The sequence below is a fragment of the Ochlerotatus camptorhynchus genome, unplaced genomic scaffold (genome assembly GCF_037179485.1).
Source record: "Ochlerotatus camptorhynchus isolate MF236.1 unplaced genomic scaffold, CSIRO-AGI_Acam_v1.1 ptg000010l, whole genome shotgun sequence".
Classification (NCBI taxonomy): domain Eukaryota; kingdom Metazoa; phylum Arthropoda; class Insecta; order Diptera; family Culicidae; genus Ochlerotatus; species Ochlerotatus camptorhynchus.
Window position 1 is genome coordinate 2,648,758 of NW_027040502.1, and position 15,729 is coordinate 2,664,486.

The window sequence follows — 15,729 nt, forward strand, 5'->3', positions numbered from 1 at the left end:
TACTCGACTTGTTTTGTCACGGAACACCCTTTGTCTGAATCCTGATGAATGTGGGCGTCTTAGTGGAATACCTTGTCTGTTTAGCACGCCGAATTTTGGTACACGGACAACGGAAAAATAATGGAAGCATTTCGTGGACTGTGTACCAAAATTTGTAGTGCTAAACAGACAAGGGGTGGTCCGTGGCAAAACAAACTGGAACCGGTCACTTTAGTTAAAAGGAACATATACATATATAAGACGGATTACGACTTTACAGTTCCAAACTTCAAACGGACCTAGTTGCATGATGAGTTCCTTTCCCCACAGTCATCACAATTAAACAATGCACGATTTTCGCCCTTCAAATTGCACGACTGGCGCAACGAATCGCCTGGCACATGAATAATCAACCCTCAAGGAGCCACAATCAACGCAAACTCTACAAATAAAAATTATAAAAACAAACGGTGAACTTGAAACCATTTTTTAGCTCATGCATTCATTTCAACAGTCGGCCAGCTGCTTTTCGGTACGCTTTTCCGCCTAGATTAATTTCAACGCGCCGCGTTCCGGTGCGTTGCCACGCGCTCTGCTTCTTCATTTTTTTTGCGCAAATATTTTCTATAGGGTTAAGATCTTATTTCCGTCATGCTAAGCATAAGCCGCACTTTACACAATCTGAATATTACTGGCGATGTCAACATCCAGGCGTCAAAAGTTGTATTTCTTATCAAGTAAACTACGAACTTGCATGAAATATAGCTAACAATAATTAACGATTACATTCAGTATTTGTAATATTTCATTTAATGTCAACAAACATTGAAAGCTGAATGAGAGTTTATTCAGGTAAGAGTATGGTTCTTCAGCTAAGAAACAGCTTAGTCAGCTTTTAATCAGCAAAAAATATTTGTTGGGTGGTATGGAATGTAATATTGTATGCTCCATTTATGTGCATTATGTTGAATAGAAATTCGCACTAATTTTTCGAACTGTGTACCTTTCTCTCTCGATCGGGTTTGAACAAAAAAATGGAATGTTTCAATCAATGATGACTTCTAAAACTATTTACCTTATTAGATTTGATAAAGAGTTCCAAATTGTTGAGATGTAGTTAAAAACCTAAGTCTGCTTCTTGATATCAATTCCGTCATACGGATTACAATTCCGTCATACGGATTACAATTCTGTCATACGGATTACAATTCCGTTCAAACACATTGAAATGTCATAAGGTTCACTTCGGCATACGTATGAATGGATCCGCTAGGAGTGCTTCTTTTGTTTTTAGAATAATGGATGTAAATATAAATATTATGCGTTCTTAAAGACTTTGTTTTGTAGCTTTTGAACTAAACTACGTAGTTCGAAAAAGTAGTGTAAATTTCTGTTACATTTGATGAACATAAATATATATCGTCACATATCATATTTCATTCAAGTTTACGTTAAAGAGCGTGTAAAGCTATGAGTCATTTAATGGAATATATCACAGTAGCAAACGTATCGTTGATATATTTGTTGGTTCTGCTCGATATGACGGAAATAGGCGCTTATGCCGAAGTAGAGCTCTACCCTACCTACCTACAGGAGAAAAACAAACGGAGAAATAGCCAACAAATATTTACCACAGCTTCCATGACCAAGCAAATCAAAAGCTATGGGGTCGACCGCCCGCCCACAGACAGACATAGCTAGGGCAGCGAACAACCGCAGCGCAGTAGGCGTATCAGCCCGAAAGTTACATCACAGTCTTATTTGGTTTCCAGCCACAGTCTTCTATCGTCCATCAAAGAGATTCACGCTTGGCTGCGGACCAGCGAGGTTCAAAGATTTGTGTGTGTGTAGAAGAATGTAGATCGAATCGTGCTGAGGCTCGAATACAAATAGCTACAATGTTAGTTTTACTGTTTTACTGTTTTAATAGATTTGCATCCGACGAAAGTAAGATTCATTTGGTTCCCTGCAATCATTTTTCTGCGGATGCAGATTTTTTTTTTTCAATTTCCACATACGGGCGCAGCAAACAAAGGAAAAAAAAATATATTCTTTTTCCAGCAAAAGAGATTCGAGAAAGGGGAAATCAATTAGCTTTCTTTACGGGATTTTGCGCAAACGATCAGGTCTACTCATATTGATTTCCTGGCGTTACGAATGGGAAATTACGACGATCATGAAAAATACGGGTCGAAATTGGGGCGGTTACTGTTAAAAGCCGATATGAAGCTACATATGATTGAATGGGGGTCAGTCGTCGTTTTTCGTCTTGACAATTTGCTACTGATACTAATTTCGCTCCCTTTGTTCTCGTTTCAGTTCACATCTACCTCTCCCCGGTAGAGACCCACTGCTCCAACATTGACTACTTCCCTCAGACCGAGGAGGACAAGGCGTCTCCAGGCTTCAACGAGGACATCATGGCTCGTCTGCATTTGGCCCGTTCCGTCATTGCCGCCTTAATTCTCAGGTTCGTTCCATCGGAGTCAGCTAATTCTTTCCGGAGGATCGTTCAACGAGATCTATTTTCAGCTTCGTTGCCATCTTCTGTGCCTTCTGGACCGGGCTGTCCGGCTGCTGGAAACGATCGGCCGGTGCCATCACGGCGACGGCGATCCTGATGCTGACGGCTTGTCTGCTCGCGGCCGGTGCCATGGGACTGTGGCACACGGTCGAGTTCTTCGAGAAGGAAAAGGTCGTCGGCGACGATTACTACCAGAGCTGGACCACGGTGAGTTTGACTTTGAGCTTTTTGCAATAACGACCTTTAAAAACGTTTTTCCTCTTGAGTTCAGTAAGTTGCAGTTAGATAATTTATTAATAACGTATGGGCCACTTAGTAATGGAACAACATCATTTGGGTCTATTTCGGATTTGAATTAACGGATTTGAAGAACGGTTTTCACTCAAGTGCATACTATTCCTTATTTTCTAAGGAAAATATACGAAACGAATTGTTCGTCCCGGTTCGGAAGGAATTCTCGAACTTTTCACTTAATACGACCCATTAAGCAGCGATTTTATCCCACCAATTTTTCATCTGACCTGCTGTTTTGCCTTTTACCTTCAGTTTCCTCTTCATAATTGCCCAGTAGTTTTGAATGGGCCTGAACTGGGGACAATTGGGCAGATTGAGGGTTTTCGAAACAAACTGGGCTCCGTTGTCATTGTACCTTTTGTTGTACTTCCCGGCTGTATCGACAACTCGCAAGATCAGGCCAAAATGTCACCGGACCATCATGTAACTGGATGAAGGGCAGAATTTGGCGATTTGGCGTGTAACTTCTCTAAGGAAGCTACTTTAAAATCTTTAAATAACTCTGAAGTTTTCCTGAAGATCTCGGAACTATGCTGAAGTTTTCGGAAATTCCTTATGTTTCTTGGGCCTTTTTTAAAGTTTCTGCATTTTTTCTTTAAAGTTAATTTATCTGCATGGTATTGAAAATATTCGTTCTCAAAATTCTCCTGAAAACGTCCTGAAGCTCTTCCTGAAAATCCTTGTAGGGATCAACAATGTGTTTAAAGTTTAATTTTAATTTTCAAAAGCTCTCTGAATTTTCCCCCTGAAATTTCACAAAAAAAATTTCAAAGTTTCAAACAGGAATTCTCTAAAATAATCCTGAAGTTCCTAGAATTTCTTAAAAGTTCCTGCATTTTTCCGGAAGCTGATGGAACCGTCTTGAGTTCTGGAAGCTTCCATGAAGGGCCCAAAATTCTACAGAAGTTTCCTTACCCTAGTAGCACGCTTGTCGCATATCAGTTGTGGAAACTTCTATACGACTTATTTTAGCCATAACAAGTTTCTGCAACTACGTCTATGGGAGTACACTAGACTGATGCAAAATTTGACTTTTTCGCTCCACAGTGCTTAAATGGTTTCAAATCGGGTCCTGATTAGCCTCCAAAAGTTACAACTCATTTGGTTAAAAACAGACTTCGCACAAACCATTTGAAGTTTACATGTAAATTACTATGGGAAATCTCAACTTTTTGTTCATTGCCTTCTAGTCTTTTTCCATATTGAGCTGCGAAACAGTTTGATAGCAATTCTTACAGAAAATTTTCTCAGCTACAACTTTGCTGAAGATCGTTCCTATGTAAAACGAGACAGAAAAAAGTTATTAATTATTTAAGAGATTGGTAAACTTATGACATGATCAAGCAGCTGCTCTGTAGGCAACACTGTATTTTGCAGTGTGACATAGTAGCCATGATTTTTTTGTCCTATTCAACGCCCCAGAAACACCAATGTTGCCTGCTGATCAGTTGATTGAGCATGATCATAAGACATCAGCGCATTGAACAATTGATAACTTTCGATCCTTGCATTTAATCAAAAAATGGTCTTCAGCAAAGTTGTAGCTGGGAAAATTTCTTACAAGTGCAGTTGAAAGTTTTCGAAGCAAACCGATATGGTGAATTATTAGATAGACATGAACAGAAATCTTGGTTTTACCATAGTAATTCCCATACAAACTTCAAATGGTTTGTGCCATCTCAGTTTCTCACCAAATGAGTTCAAATTTTGAGAGGTTAGTCAGGATCAGATTTGGAATCGTTTAAGTATTGTGGAGCGAAAATTTCAAATTTTGCATCACTCTAGAGTACACTTTATGAAAACCGAAAATGAAACATGTAACAAAATTGTGAAAGATTTTGAACGTTAATAACTCAGCTGCCCCTGGACCAATTTCAATAATTTTAGGACCGATCGATCAGAAATTTTTCTACGCATTTTTCATCATTTTTCAAAACGTCACAATTAAATATTGCACAAATGTGCAACTGTTGCTATGATAGTTAAAATTATCACCGATTGCATGCGAAAAGCGATTACCATAACACAGATTTCAAAGTTGAATTCCATCCGGTCTCACCAAACGGTGTTTATTCAATCACCGCGTGCTGAGTAGTGGTGTTCTCCAGTACACTGTAGCCCACATGAGCATCCATAGAAGGAGGAAGAAGCCGCACCGCTATTGATCGGAATCAGTAGCTCTTCGAGAGTCGCTGTGGGACATCTATATCAAACGCTTCATACTAAAGAGTATAAACAGAGAGAACCTCGCTTAAATTCCTATTCCTACACGGTAAAAAGTCGTTACATCTAATCCAAAGGCTCTTGCACTTGACTCAGTCTGTCATGCGGCACTACGAATCGAAGTGATGTATCATTGATTTTCAAGTGATTTGCGTTTTGAAACAAAGTGATTTGTCGTTGAAAAATATGTTAAATCAAAATGATTATCATTTGAATTGGCACCACAGTTTTCATTCATTGCATTTGATTAGTTTTGATTTTGGAAGCAAATGTCAAAAACGCACATGCCAAACATTACTCGCGAAGATGGAAGTCAACAACAAATTAATTAAGAGCAAGAAAGCGATAATTCTCCATTTCCACCCGAAATAATTTGCATTCTAGAGCGCGAGTATTACTAAAATGTTTTTGTATTCAACAATAGTGTATTATTCAGATAAGTTTCAGATTACAAAACATTGTCAAACTAATAAAATTGATTGCTCAATGTTATTTCTACTACAAGCCTTGTAAAGTTGTTCAATATCACTTGGACACATGTGATCTGGGTAGTTATCACCTCGGTAATCACAAAAAGTAAATTAGTTAAATTTAAAGTGATAGATTTTTAATATCAGTATGCTTGACTTCTAGAGTTCAAAGTACAGCAAATTAACAACGATGTGCAATACAATATAAAATAAAGTGATTTGCTGTTGATTTCATCGTGCACATCGATTTGCAATGTTTGGCAAGTAGTGCAAATTCAACTGCACATCACTTTACATCAACATGATGTTTTTTTTTACCGTGTACACAAAACACAAACTTCTGCTGCAGTTAACATTCCTAATTAGAGATTTGTATAGATTTTTCTCCTTTACTTAAATCTTGGGTTATTATTAGTTAGGTAGGTTCCGATTCTACACGTCATAGTTTCATTTTTATACCTGTGATCTTGACATTTTTACCTAGGGGATGAGTACTTAAGTGGGTTAGGTTTTTGATGCTTTCATGATGCTTTTCCGAAATCCGTAGTATTCTTCTAAGTTCTGTAGTGTTCCTACAATTGTTGTGAATCGCCTTGAAGTTCTCTAATTCCTGAAGTTTTGTAAGTTCACTGAAGTTATCGCAAGTTTTAAGTAGTCAATAAAGACATCGGAGGAATACTGCTCACTCATGCCCACTATTTTCAATCTTGGCACCGAAGTGGGAACAACTGCACTATAGTTTTCACCCAGTTTGCTTTCAATACCATTTTTCACATCACTTACATTTGCTCCTGTTGCACACTCAACAATAATGGAGCCATCTTTACAATTCCTAAGATTACTGATTTTGTGTGTTTTTGGATCCAACTGAGTTTTCGAAAACTTACGAGTATCTTTGCAAGGTTGTTTGGACTCTTTCGGTTTAATCACAATGACCGGATGAGTCTTACGATTATCTGGTTTGTTACTTTTACTGTTACTGTTACTACCGTGGAGGCACCATATTCGAAGCGGTTCCTAAATCGACGCACTCAATAATGTTCGAGTATTTTCAATAATTATTTTTGAAATGTTACTTTTGATATATTAGTTTCAGTGCTCAAGGGATGATGGTGTAACAAGGTTTAAAAAAATATCTTGTCGAAATCGAGATGCGATCAAAAATAGACGAGTGCGTCATCATTAGGAACGCGTCAAATATGGTGCTGGCACGGTAATAGTTTTACTTTGACTAGCACGACTATTTATTTTTACAACATCCGCCAAGCTCGCATTTTCTTGAAAAACATCATCATCATCATTATCACTCTTTTGTATTTTACGTTTTTTGCGTCTGATATTTTGGTCCGATTCCGACTGAATTGTCCTAGATGAACTGCGCTGATAATTCATTACAGCTAATTGGTTTTCCACATCAATTTTAAAAAATAAACTTTTCATATTGTCCAATTTCTCACAAATTAAATTTTCAAGACCATTTACATTAAGTCTAATGTCTAGAATCCAGCTTTAAACCGCAATGTCCACCTGAGCAGCAATGTGATCTCGCATGTCAGTGATCGAGTCCGAGAGTTGAAAAACCTTCTTCATCTCTTCCTCTATCCTTTTGACGCGCGAGATCAGATCATTCTGCTCGTCACAACCAACAATCAATACGAAACTAACGATTTTAAATTGGCTCACCACTTTAGTAGCCTATTGGTCCTAAGCAAACGATTAACGTACCCTATTCTAGTTGAAATTCTATTACTACACTATGTTTGTTTTGATTCGCTATGAAAGTTTGACAGATAACATCAGGGGTGTGTGGATTCATGCAGAACATGCAGGGGTGAGTGAAATAGCTTGGGACTGCTTGGGACCGTTGTTCTGGTACTGAGTGAGCCAAAAATAATAATGATTTTCTTCGGGACCCAGTGGTCTTAGAGTAACCTCTATGTCACAACTCTGATCTGAAAGGCAACAATCACACTTGAACAGAACATTTGCAATATCTGCTATAAGCCTCGCCGCAGTCTGAGTGAGTGTCGCACAAGCGAAGTGGAATGTTCCACTGCACGGACCTACACATGTAACTGGGAGGTCACTCATAGCAATAGACTGCTCACAGACATTACACACATCCATTTTACCAAATTAAACGCTAACACCAACCGGTGGAAACTAACGATTTTAAATTGGCTCACTACTTGACTAGCCTACTGGTCCCAAGCAAATCGCTTCATTTACCCCATTCTAGTCGAAATTCTAGTACTACACTATGTTTGTTTTGATTCGCTATGGAAATTTGACAGATACAATGAGGGATTCGTGGATTTTCCTATGTTTCGAGGGGTGAATCGATTAGCTTGGGACCGAAAATAGTACCAGAGCTGAGCCAAAAAGTTGAGCTCGTTTCTTCGGGACCTTCTGGTCTTAGAGTTACCTCTATGCTACTACAGAGGAAACTATCCGTTATTTTGAATAGCTGGCGCCGACTTACCTTTGAAGACCTTATCTAACCTTGTCTACAAAACATTGGATCAAACACTAGAATTAAAATAATGAAGTTATTTGCAACTTACGTCTACGATGTCAACTCAATCAATGATAGAATCGATGTAACAGGACTTGAATTTGAGTAAGATAATGAAGCATGAATCAATTATCAATAAAAAATATACAAATACAAAGTAACGGTACCCAAGAAGGATATCATATTGTAGTCTCACTAAAAGTCGGTCAATACCGCCGATTTATCCCCGGAATATAACTCTTTCTTTAAAAATGCGGTCCTAATTGTTCGATCCAGTGCTGTGTTCCTAAAATTTGAGCTAAGTAGTCGCACCCAATATTGACCAGCGCCCTTAAAATATAAATCTGCCTAAAATAACGATGCGTCCGCCCCCGATGTTGATGAAAACCCCGTAAACCCAACCTTTGCTACTTTTAGCAAAAGTGGAACGCCAAACTCACTACGCAAATCTTTGAAATAAGAACGAGAGATGTTTGTGCTGTTACAATTAATGTTACCTTTAGAAATCTTAAAAGGCAATTCGTTTACTGTTTCAGTGCTAGGTTTTTACGTTTATATCAGGTTCTTGTTTTAGACGTTCCCAAGAACTCGTGACATTACTACCGAAAGTGTTAAATCTGACCAAAGAATTTAACACTTTCGGAAGTGAGTCTATCTTTGAGTGATTCAACATTTTCCCCACTGAACTCAAACTTTTCTGAAGTTATTAAATATGTTATGAGCTGAATACACGGATCCAGTGTTTCCAATTTTTCCGAAGTGATTTGAAACTTTTGTAAAGTTCAGTACTGTTCGAAGTTATTCTGTACGAGCTATTTTTTCTGAAATGGTTCAGTACTTTCCAAAGTGATCCTAAGCTTTTCTCAAGTTATTCAGTACTTTCTGAAGTGATTCCAAACTTTCCTAATGTAATGTAATGTCAGTATAGACAGATCTCGTTTTTGAAAACGTAACTACAGTGCACTCTCTACACACCGGCGTGCACAGGGTGGGGCAAGGTGGGGCAATTGCCCCTCCTTTTATATATATATAAGATGTGTATTTCCACATTTCCAAATTATGATATAAAATAACTTGATTTCTTGATAACTTGATTTGAAGGTAAATAACTTCATTTCATACTATACGGGCACTGAAAACCTTTTATTACGTCAATTCCTTTGAGATGGTGTCTGAAAATTGCACCACAAAGGTGCATGAATGGACAAACTTCAATGACATTTTTTGATCAAAAAATTTCACCACAGTGGTGCATACAAAATCTGGTGTAATTTGTTTTTTTAAAGTGGTTCATGGAGGGTTAAAAGAAGAGGGTAAATTTAAGGTTGAAAAAATTCACCTTTGTGGTGGTAAATTGTGGAAAAAAGCATTTTATTGAATAATTCTGGTGTAAAAATATCATCAATGAATAATTCTGGTGGAAAAATTGAATCATGCATAAAATTTGGAGGTGCACATTTAACTGAAAATTTCTGGTGGAATGTTCGCAACACTTGTAGAAGCAAGGTTTATTCATGTGCATTTTTTTTCCCTTTGGTTTGTTTACCGTCGATCTTGTTTTCCGTGCTGAGCACCAATGCTACCGACGTGCCAGGAAGGCAGCTCCCACACCTGGACCCTACCTATCGACCCATCAACTCATGGACCGGGGACCAACGGCTTTACTTCCCATCCGAAGGAAGGCGTGATCAGAGATGTTATGCCTCAGAACATCCCGGTGGCGCCGACTGGGATTGAACCCAGGCCTGCTGGGGTGAGAAGTAATCACGCTTACCACTACACCACCGGCGCCGTTGTTCATGTGCATAATTTGCATCGTTCTGATGAATGCAAGTTTCATTGAAAATTTATGGTGGAAAATTTGCATCATTCTGGTACATGAAGAGGCAAAGCCTGAAAATTGCACCACAAAGTTGCATGGTGAAACAAACTTCACTGACAATTTTTGGTGCACCGTTCTGGTGAATGGAAGAACATGAAAATGTCTGGTGGAAAATGGAAAACGGATATCTGCACCAATCAGAAGATTGGAGAACAATTTTTATTGAACATTAACGATGGAAAATTTGCATCGTTCTGGTCAATTGAAATTTTCTGGGGCAAGTTGTATTGAAAATTTCTGGTGCAAGATTTGCAACAATCTGCTGCATGGAGGTGATAGCTGAATTGAAAATTCCTGATGTAAACATTGCACAGTTCTGGTGAATGGAGGGGCAAGCTTTATTGAACATTTCTGGTAGAAAAAAACTACAACGTTTTGGTGAATGGACGGACAACTTAAACTTGACTTCCGAGAAGAATTCTGAAGACAAGTTCCAAAAGAAATGATTTCTGGGGATGATTCCATGAAAATTCTGCGAATAACTTCTAGTGAATCCTGCAGATAGTTCTAAGATAATTTCGAAAAGAAAACCGAGAGAATCAAATTTTGAATGAAATTCCAAAGCGATGTTGGGGAAAATTTGAATTTCATTTTGGGAAGAATTTCTGGAGAATATAGAGGAAACTCTTCTGAAAATTTAGGGGAATTTCAGTTTCTAGGCGTTCTGAGAAAAAAAAAGTTCTAAAATATTCCGAGAAGAACCTCAATGATATTGAATTCCTAGGACAGTTCCAAAATATTTCTGGAGAGAATTCAAAGACAATTCTGCGGACAATTTCTTGTACATCCTGCAGCTGGTTCCAAGATAATTTCGAAAAAAAAAATACCGAGAAAATCATATTTTTAAAGGAAATTCCAAAGGGATTTTAAGCAAAATTTCAAGTTAATTCCGAGGAAAATTTCTAGCGCATTCAGTTCCAATGTGTTCTGAGAAAAAATCATAAAGAGTTCTAAATATAATTCCAGTGGACTTCTGAGAAGAATTTCAAAAAGCTCTTAGGAGAGTTCTAAAAAAAAAACCGAGAAGATCCTCAAGGATATTGAATTCTGAGGACAGTTCCAAAGAATTTCTGGGGAGTATTCTAAGAAAATTCTGCGAATAATTTCTAGCGAATCCTGTTATAGTTCCAAGATAATTCCGAAAAGAATACCGAGAAAATTAAAATCCAAATGGATTTTGAGGAAAATTTCAAGGGAGTACCTATAGCTCATTCTGGGAATAATTTCTGGATAATACTGGGAAATTCTTCTGAAACTCTAAGGGAATTTCAGTTCTAAGGTGTTCTGAGTAAAAGTCAATGAGAGTTCTAAAAATAATTCCGGAGGACTTCTGAGAAGAATTTTAAAAGGGCTCATAGAGTTCAAAAAAAAACTTTTGGATTCTCTAATTGAAATGTGGGTATTAGTTTGCCATTGAACCTTGGTCGATTGTTGCCTTACTAAAAAATCGTCTTCTCTGAAAATGTCAATGAACAGCTTTGAGTGTGTTGGCTTGTTTCCTTTTAATTCCGTTATAATTGCTTATCTTTTGACAGATACGCATATTTCGTCTACTACTTGCAGACTTTATCAGTGCCAAGCACTTCATATCACTGATTAAGCTTGGATTGATCAAGAGCAATATACTGTTTGTTCACTGCTATGAGCACTGTTTGAGCCTTGTACTTGTCGACGCAGTGTGCATACGAAAGGAGAATGCGATTCTTATTGGTCATTCATCTAGGTTTGTCGATGCTATCACCACCAACTGACGTGACTTCAGCTGAATTCAACCACCAAGGCAACAACATTGCAGCAAATGTATAATTTCGGATAAAGCCCTACTATCGCAACCATTTGACGAACCGATCATCATCGACATCGTCGATGGGATTAAATTGCCAATTTCCATTGGCTGTCTGAAAGCAGTTGCATTGAAGAAGATGAACCACCACCGGAGCAAAAAATAAGTAAAATGAGCTAAATTGAACAGTAGGGAAAAAGTGGGAGGAGGACAGCACCATCTACAACGTACTTAGGAGTACTTTCCATCCCCAGATTAAATGCACCAAAGAAAAAAAAATGCCCCTCCATAACAAGATTCCTGTGCACGCTAGTGTCTCTACAACTCGAGTTATAGAATTATCGAGTTATAGAATAACAATCCCATACAAATTCGCTATCGTAGTAACAATGTCACTCATTGTTATTATGGTTATATAACTCGATATCGAGTTAGTGGACATCGAGTTGTTGAGAGTTGACTGTACTTAATCTATGTTGCCAAAATTGAGACCTTTATCGATGTGTCACAATTGAGTGGCTTAGCGAAAAGAATCAATACTCCCTTATGTGAATCATTTTGAAAAACTACTGAAAAATTCGTGGAAGTGATGAGGATCTCTCGATTTTTGACGGTCTAATTGCACATTTGGAAGCGGCCAGTGCTGTTATTGCGTAAAATATGAGATCACTATTTTTATACATTGCAGATGCATGCTAGTCCAACGCATCGTTTGTTGCTTCTCTGTCAGATAATCTGGTAATAATAGAGAAGCAACCGCGAGCGGTTAATCATACTCATACTCAATTATGTCTGTACTATCTGAAGTAATTCAGTACATTGTGAAGTTTTCCTGCAGTAATTTGGTACTTCTCAAACTGATTCCGAGATTTTCTGAAGTGTTTCAGTACTTTCAGAAGAGATTTTGAACTTTTATTAAATGATTCTGTGCTCTCCAAAGTGATTCCGATTTTCCTGAAGTGTTTAAATATTTTCTGAAGGGATTCCAAACTTTTCTGAAATGATTAAATTATTACAAAGTGATTCAACTCTTGGTGAAGTGATTGTAAACTTGAGTTAATTGATACAGTACTTTCCGAAGTTTTGTGAAGTTGTTCAGTTCTTTCCGGAATTATTTAGTTTTTACGGAAGCGATTACAAATTTTCTGGAGAGATTAAGTATTTTCCAAAGGGATTAAGGAATTTTCTTAAGGCATTCAATAATATACGAAGAATTTAAAAGCTTTTCTGAAGTGATTCATTACTTTCAGAATTGATTTCAAACTGTTCAAAAGTGATTCAATTCTTTCTGAAGTGATTCAGTACTTTCGGAAGTGATTACAAACTATATGGAATTTTTCAGTACTTTTCGGAGTGATTCCAAACATTTCTGAAGTGATTCAGAATTTTTTTCTGGGTTGATTACAAACTTTCTGGGATGGTTCAGTACTTTCCAGTATGAATCCGAAGTTTTCTGAAGTTATTCAATATTATCCGAAGAGATTCCGAGCTTAAAGTGATTCAATACTTTCCGAAGTGATTCAGTGCTTTCTGAAATAATTCAGTACTTTCTAAAGTGATCATGAACTTTTTCAAAGTGATTCCAAACATTCCTGAAGATATTCAGTATTTTCTGAAGTGATTCCGAACATTTCTGAAGTGATTCAGTGCATTCCAAAGTGATTCAATTATTTTCAAAGTGAACTTTCCGCAATGATTCAGTACTTTCCAAAGTGATTTCGAATATTTATTTAGTATTTCTGGTCTTACTATGAAGTTATTCAGTACTTTGTGAAGTGACTCTTAATATTTCGGAACATTGAGAAATTCAAATGAACTATCACAAACTGTTTTACATGCATTTACTGACAACAAATACTGAGTAAATTTAGCTAAATAGGCTCGAGCAACACAAGCGAATTCAATATCTTCTTAATCTGCCAAATGCTTAAATAAAGTTGAAATATGGTTTGATTAGAAGAATTTGAGAAAATGAAACATCATACATTAAAATTTAATGCAGAAGCACGGGTTTAAAAAAAAAACAATAGCCAAGATTTTCGTAATCTCAGACATCATTCTACACAGACAGACATTCTAGGAAAATATGATTGTTACTTCATTAAATAAATTTTCAGTTGGTAGCAAGTTTGTCTCGGTTCAGGAACTTGATTTTTTGTATTTTTAGACTTGTAGGAACGATACAAATCACTCAGAACATCAAGATTCTAAGATTTCCAAATATAACTTCACTTTTCAAGATTTCAAGCCTTGAAGAAACTCCTTCTGAACTGAATGAACTCAAGGAAGATGCGTGCTAAGACCATAGTAAAGAATTTAGCAGATTCATAAAGCTATTTCCTATCTATTAACATATTTGGAGGCTTATTTCATCTTTAAAGACAAAGTTACAAGCGTTCAAAACCTAACACTATTGCGTCAAAGACGTAGTTCTGCGTCAAAAATCTAGAATTAAAAATGGTCAATGTATTATAGATTCGTAAATACTAACTGCTTTTTCTCATTGCAGGTCCTCCGTGACAACACCCGCATCTCGTACGACTGGTCCTACATCGTGGCCTGGGCCGGGGTGGCGTCCAGTTTGCTGGCTTCGATCCTCCTGTCCGGCGCCGCCGTCTGCCTACGGGGCGAACGCGAAAAGGAAGAGCAACTGAACCTGCAATACCTGATGCCAGGTAAGTACCCGATTTCGGGTGGTTCGGGTGTTTCCGACAGCACAACTACCGGCACAATCAGCTATCCTCTGTCGCACATTGCTAACCTTCTGTCTCCGGTTTCAGTGTATCCTCAAAAGCAGCCTCCCTACCCCTATGGTGGTTTCCCTCAGCCTCAGCTCTACCCGCAGCCATACTATCACGGATCGCAGTACGGACCGTACAACTACTAAAATTACATAGACACACGCAAAAACAAACAAATGCAATTTTTGGGTAAAATTTTCAACGTCAGACTCCTCTCTTTGAATAGTCTTTTAGAAAAAATGGAAGCAACGCTCGAGAATTCGAAGTTTAGTGAGACCGCGATTGAGCCGAGATAGGGATAAAGCGTTTAACATTTAAATTTTTTACTCGAGTCTCCTCAATCCCTGTCCCCCATTCCGTCAGCGATCGCGCGACCCCTTTTTAAACCCCCTCAATCTAAAAACCTAGACACCTAGTAGGTACTACTCTCGCTTCCAGTTTTCGCTTATGTTCTATCGCAACTGTAGAATAACTCTGAGACGGCGACGGCGAGAGCCACAACAAAACAAAAACTGCGCTGCCGCGATCTGTACCCTGTAAATCGGAACCCACTTCTACGTAGGAAACGTCTTCCCCCTGGTTTGCATTTCTTTTTAACCAACTGTGTGTAGAACTTGATTTCCGAAAAAAAAAAACAACTTACAAAAACCGTGACAAGAAATCCTTTCTCTTCCACTTTCAAACTGTTCTGTTTTCTTCCATTAATACATTTTATATATTATACACAAAACAAACTTAACGACAATCTCAGCTGTCTCCGGTGTCATTCTTTCGTGTGTGAGACTACTCTATTTTGTTCGTATTTTTAATTTTACGTCAGCTACTTTTAAGTTTAGAGAGAGAGACATTTGCTATTTTTTTTTAATCAAGAGAAATTTGACAGGACAATAAGACAACGCGCTGCTAGACTGTAAGTGATGAAGCTCTTGCTTGAAAATGATGATGATTTTTTTTTTGTTTTCGTGAAAAGCAGGTGTTGCAGAAAAACATGCGTAATGCTCGTTTGTATTATGTATAGAAGATAATTTAATACTACGATGTAAGGAAAACAGAAAAATATATTTTAGTTATAAACCGATTCGGGATGGATATTTCGGATGTCGAAGAGTGAACAAATCCAAACTTTTGATCGTCAGTTTATAAAATTAGCAATACTGTCATGGTTCCTAGCATCTAATGGCACACTAGAGCATCATCACGGGGCGAGGTTTAAAGTGGCTCACGGTCTGAATTAGAAAGTGCTGCCATCTACGCGTCATGAGTTGAAACTATAGAGGCATACTGTGCCATCATTGTTTAACTTCATGAGCCATAGATG

The 15,729-nt window shown here is 37.8% G+C and overlaps 1 protein-coding gene across 1 annotated transcript in view; it reads left to right on the plus strand.

Annotated features, from left to right (window-relative positions):
• LOC135700087 (transmembrane protein 235) overlaps positions 1-15,489 on the plus strand; it is an 89,516-nt gene extending 74,027 nt beyond the window's left edge. Inside the window, exons 3-6 of the mRNA XM_065220480.1 lie at positions 2,299-2,449; positions 2,512-2,710; positions 14,180-14,345; positions 14,451-15,489. Of these exons, the coding sequence (XP_065076552.1) occupies positions 2,299-2,449; positions 2,512-2,710; positions 14,180-14,345; positions 14,451-14,557 (623 nt within the window). The 3' untranslated portion in view covers positions 14,558-15,489. The remainder of the gene's footprint in view (positions 1-2,298; positions 2,450-2,511; positions 2,711-14,179; positions 14,346-14,450) is intronic.
• The last annotated feature ends 240 nt before the right edge of the window (positions 15,490-15,729 follow it).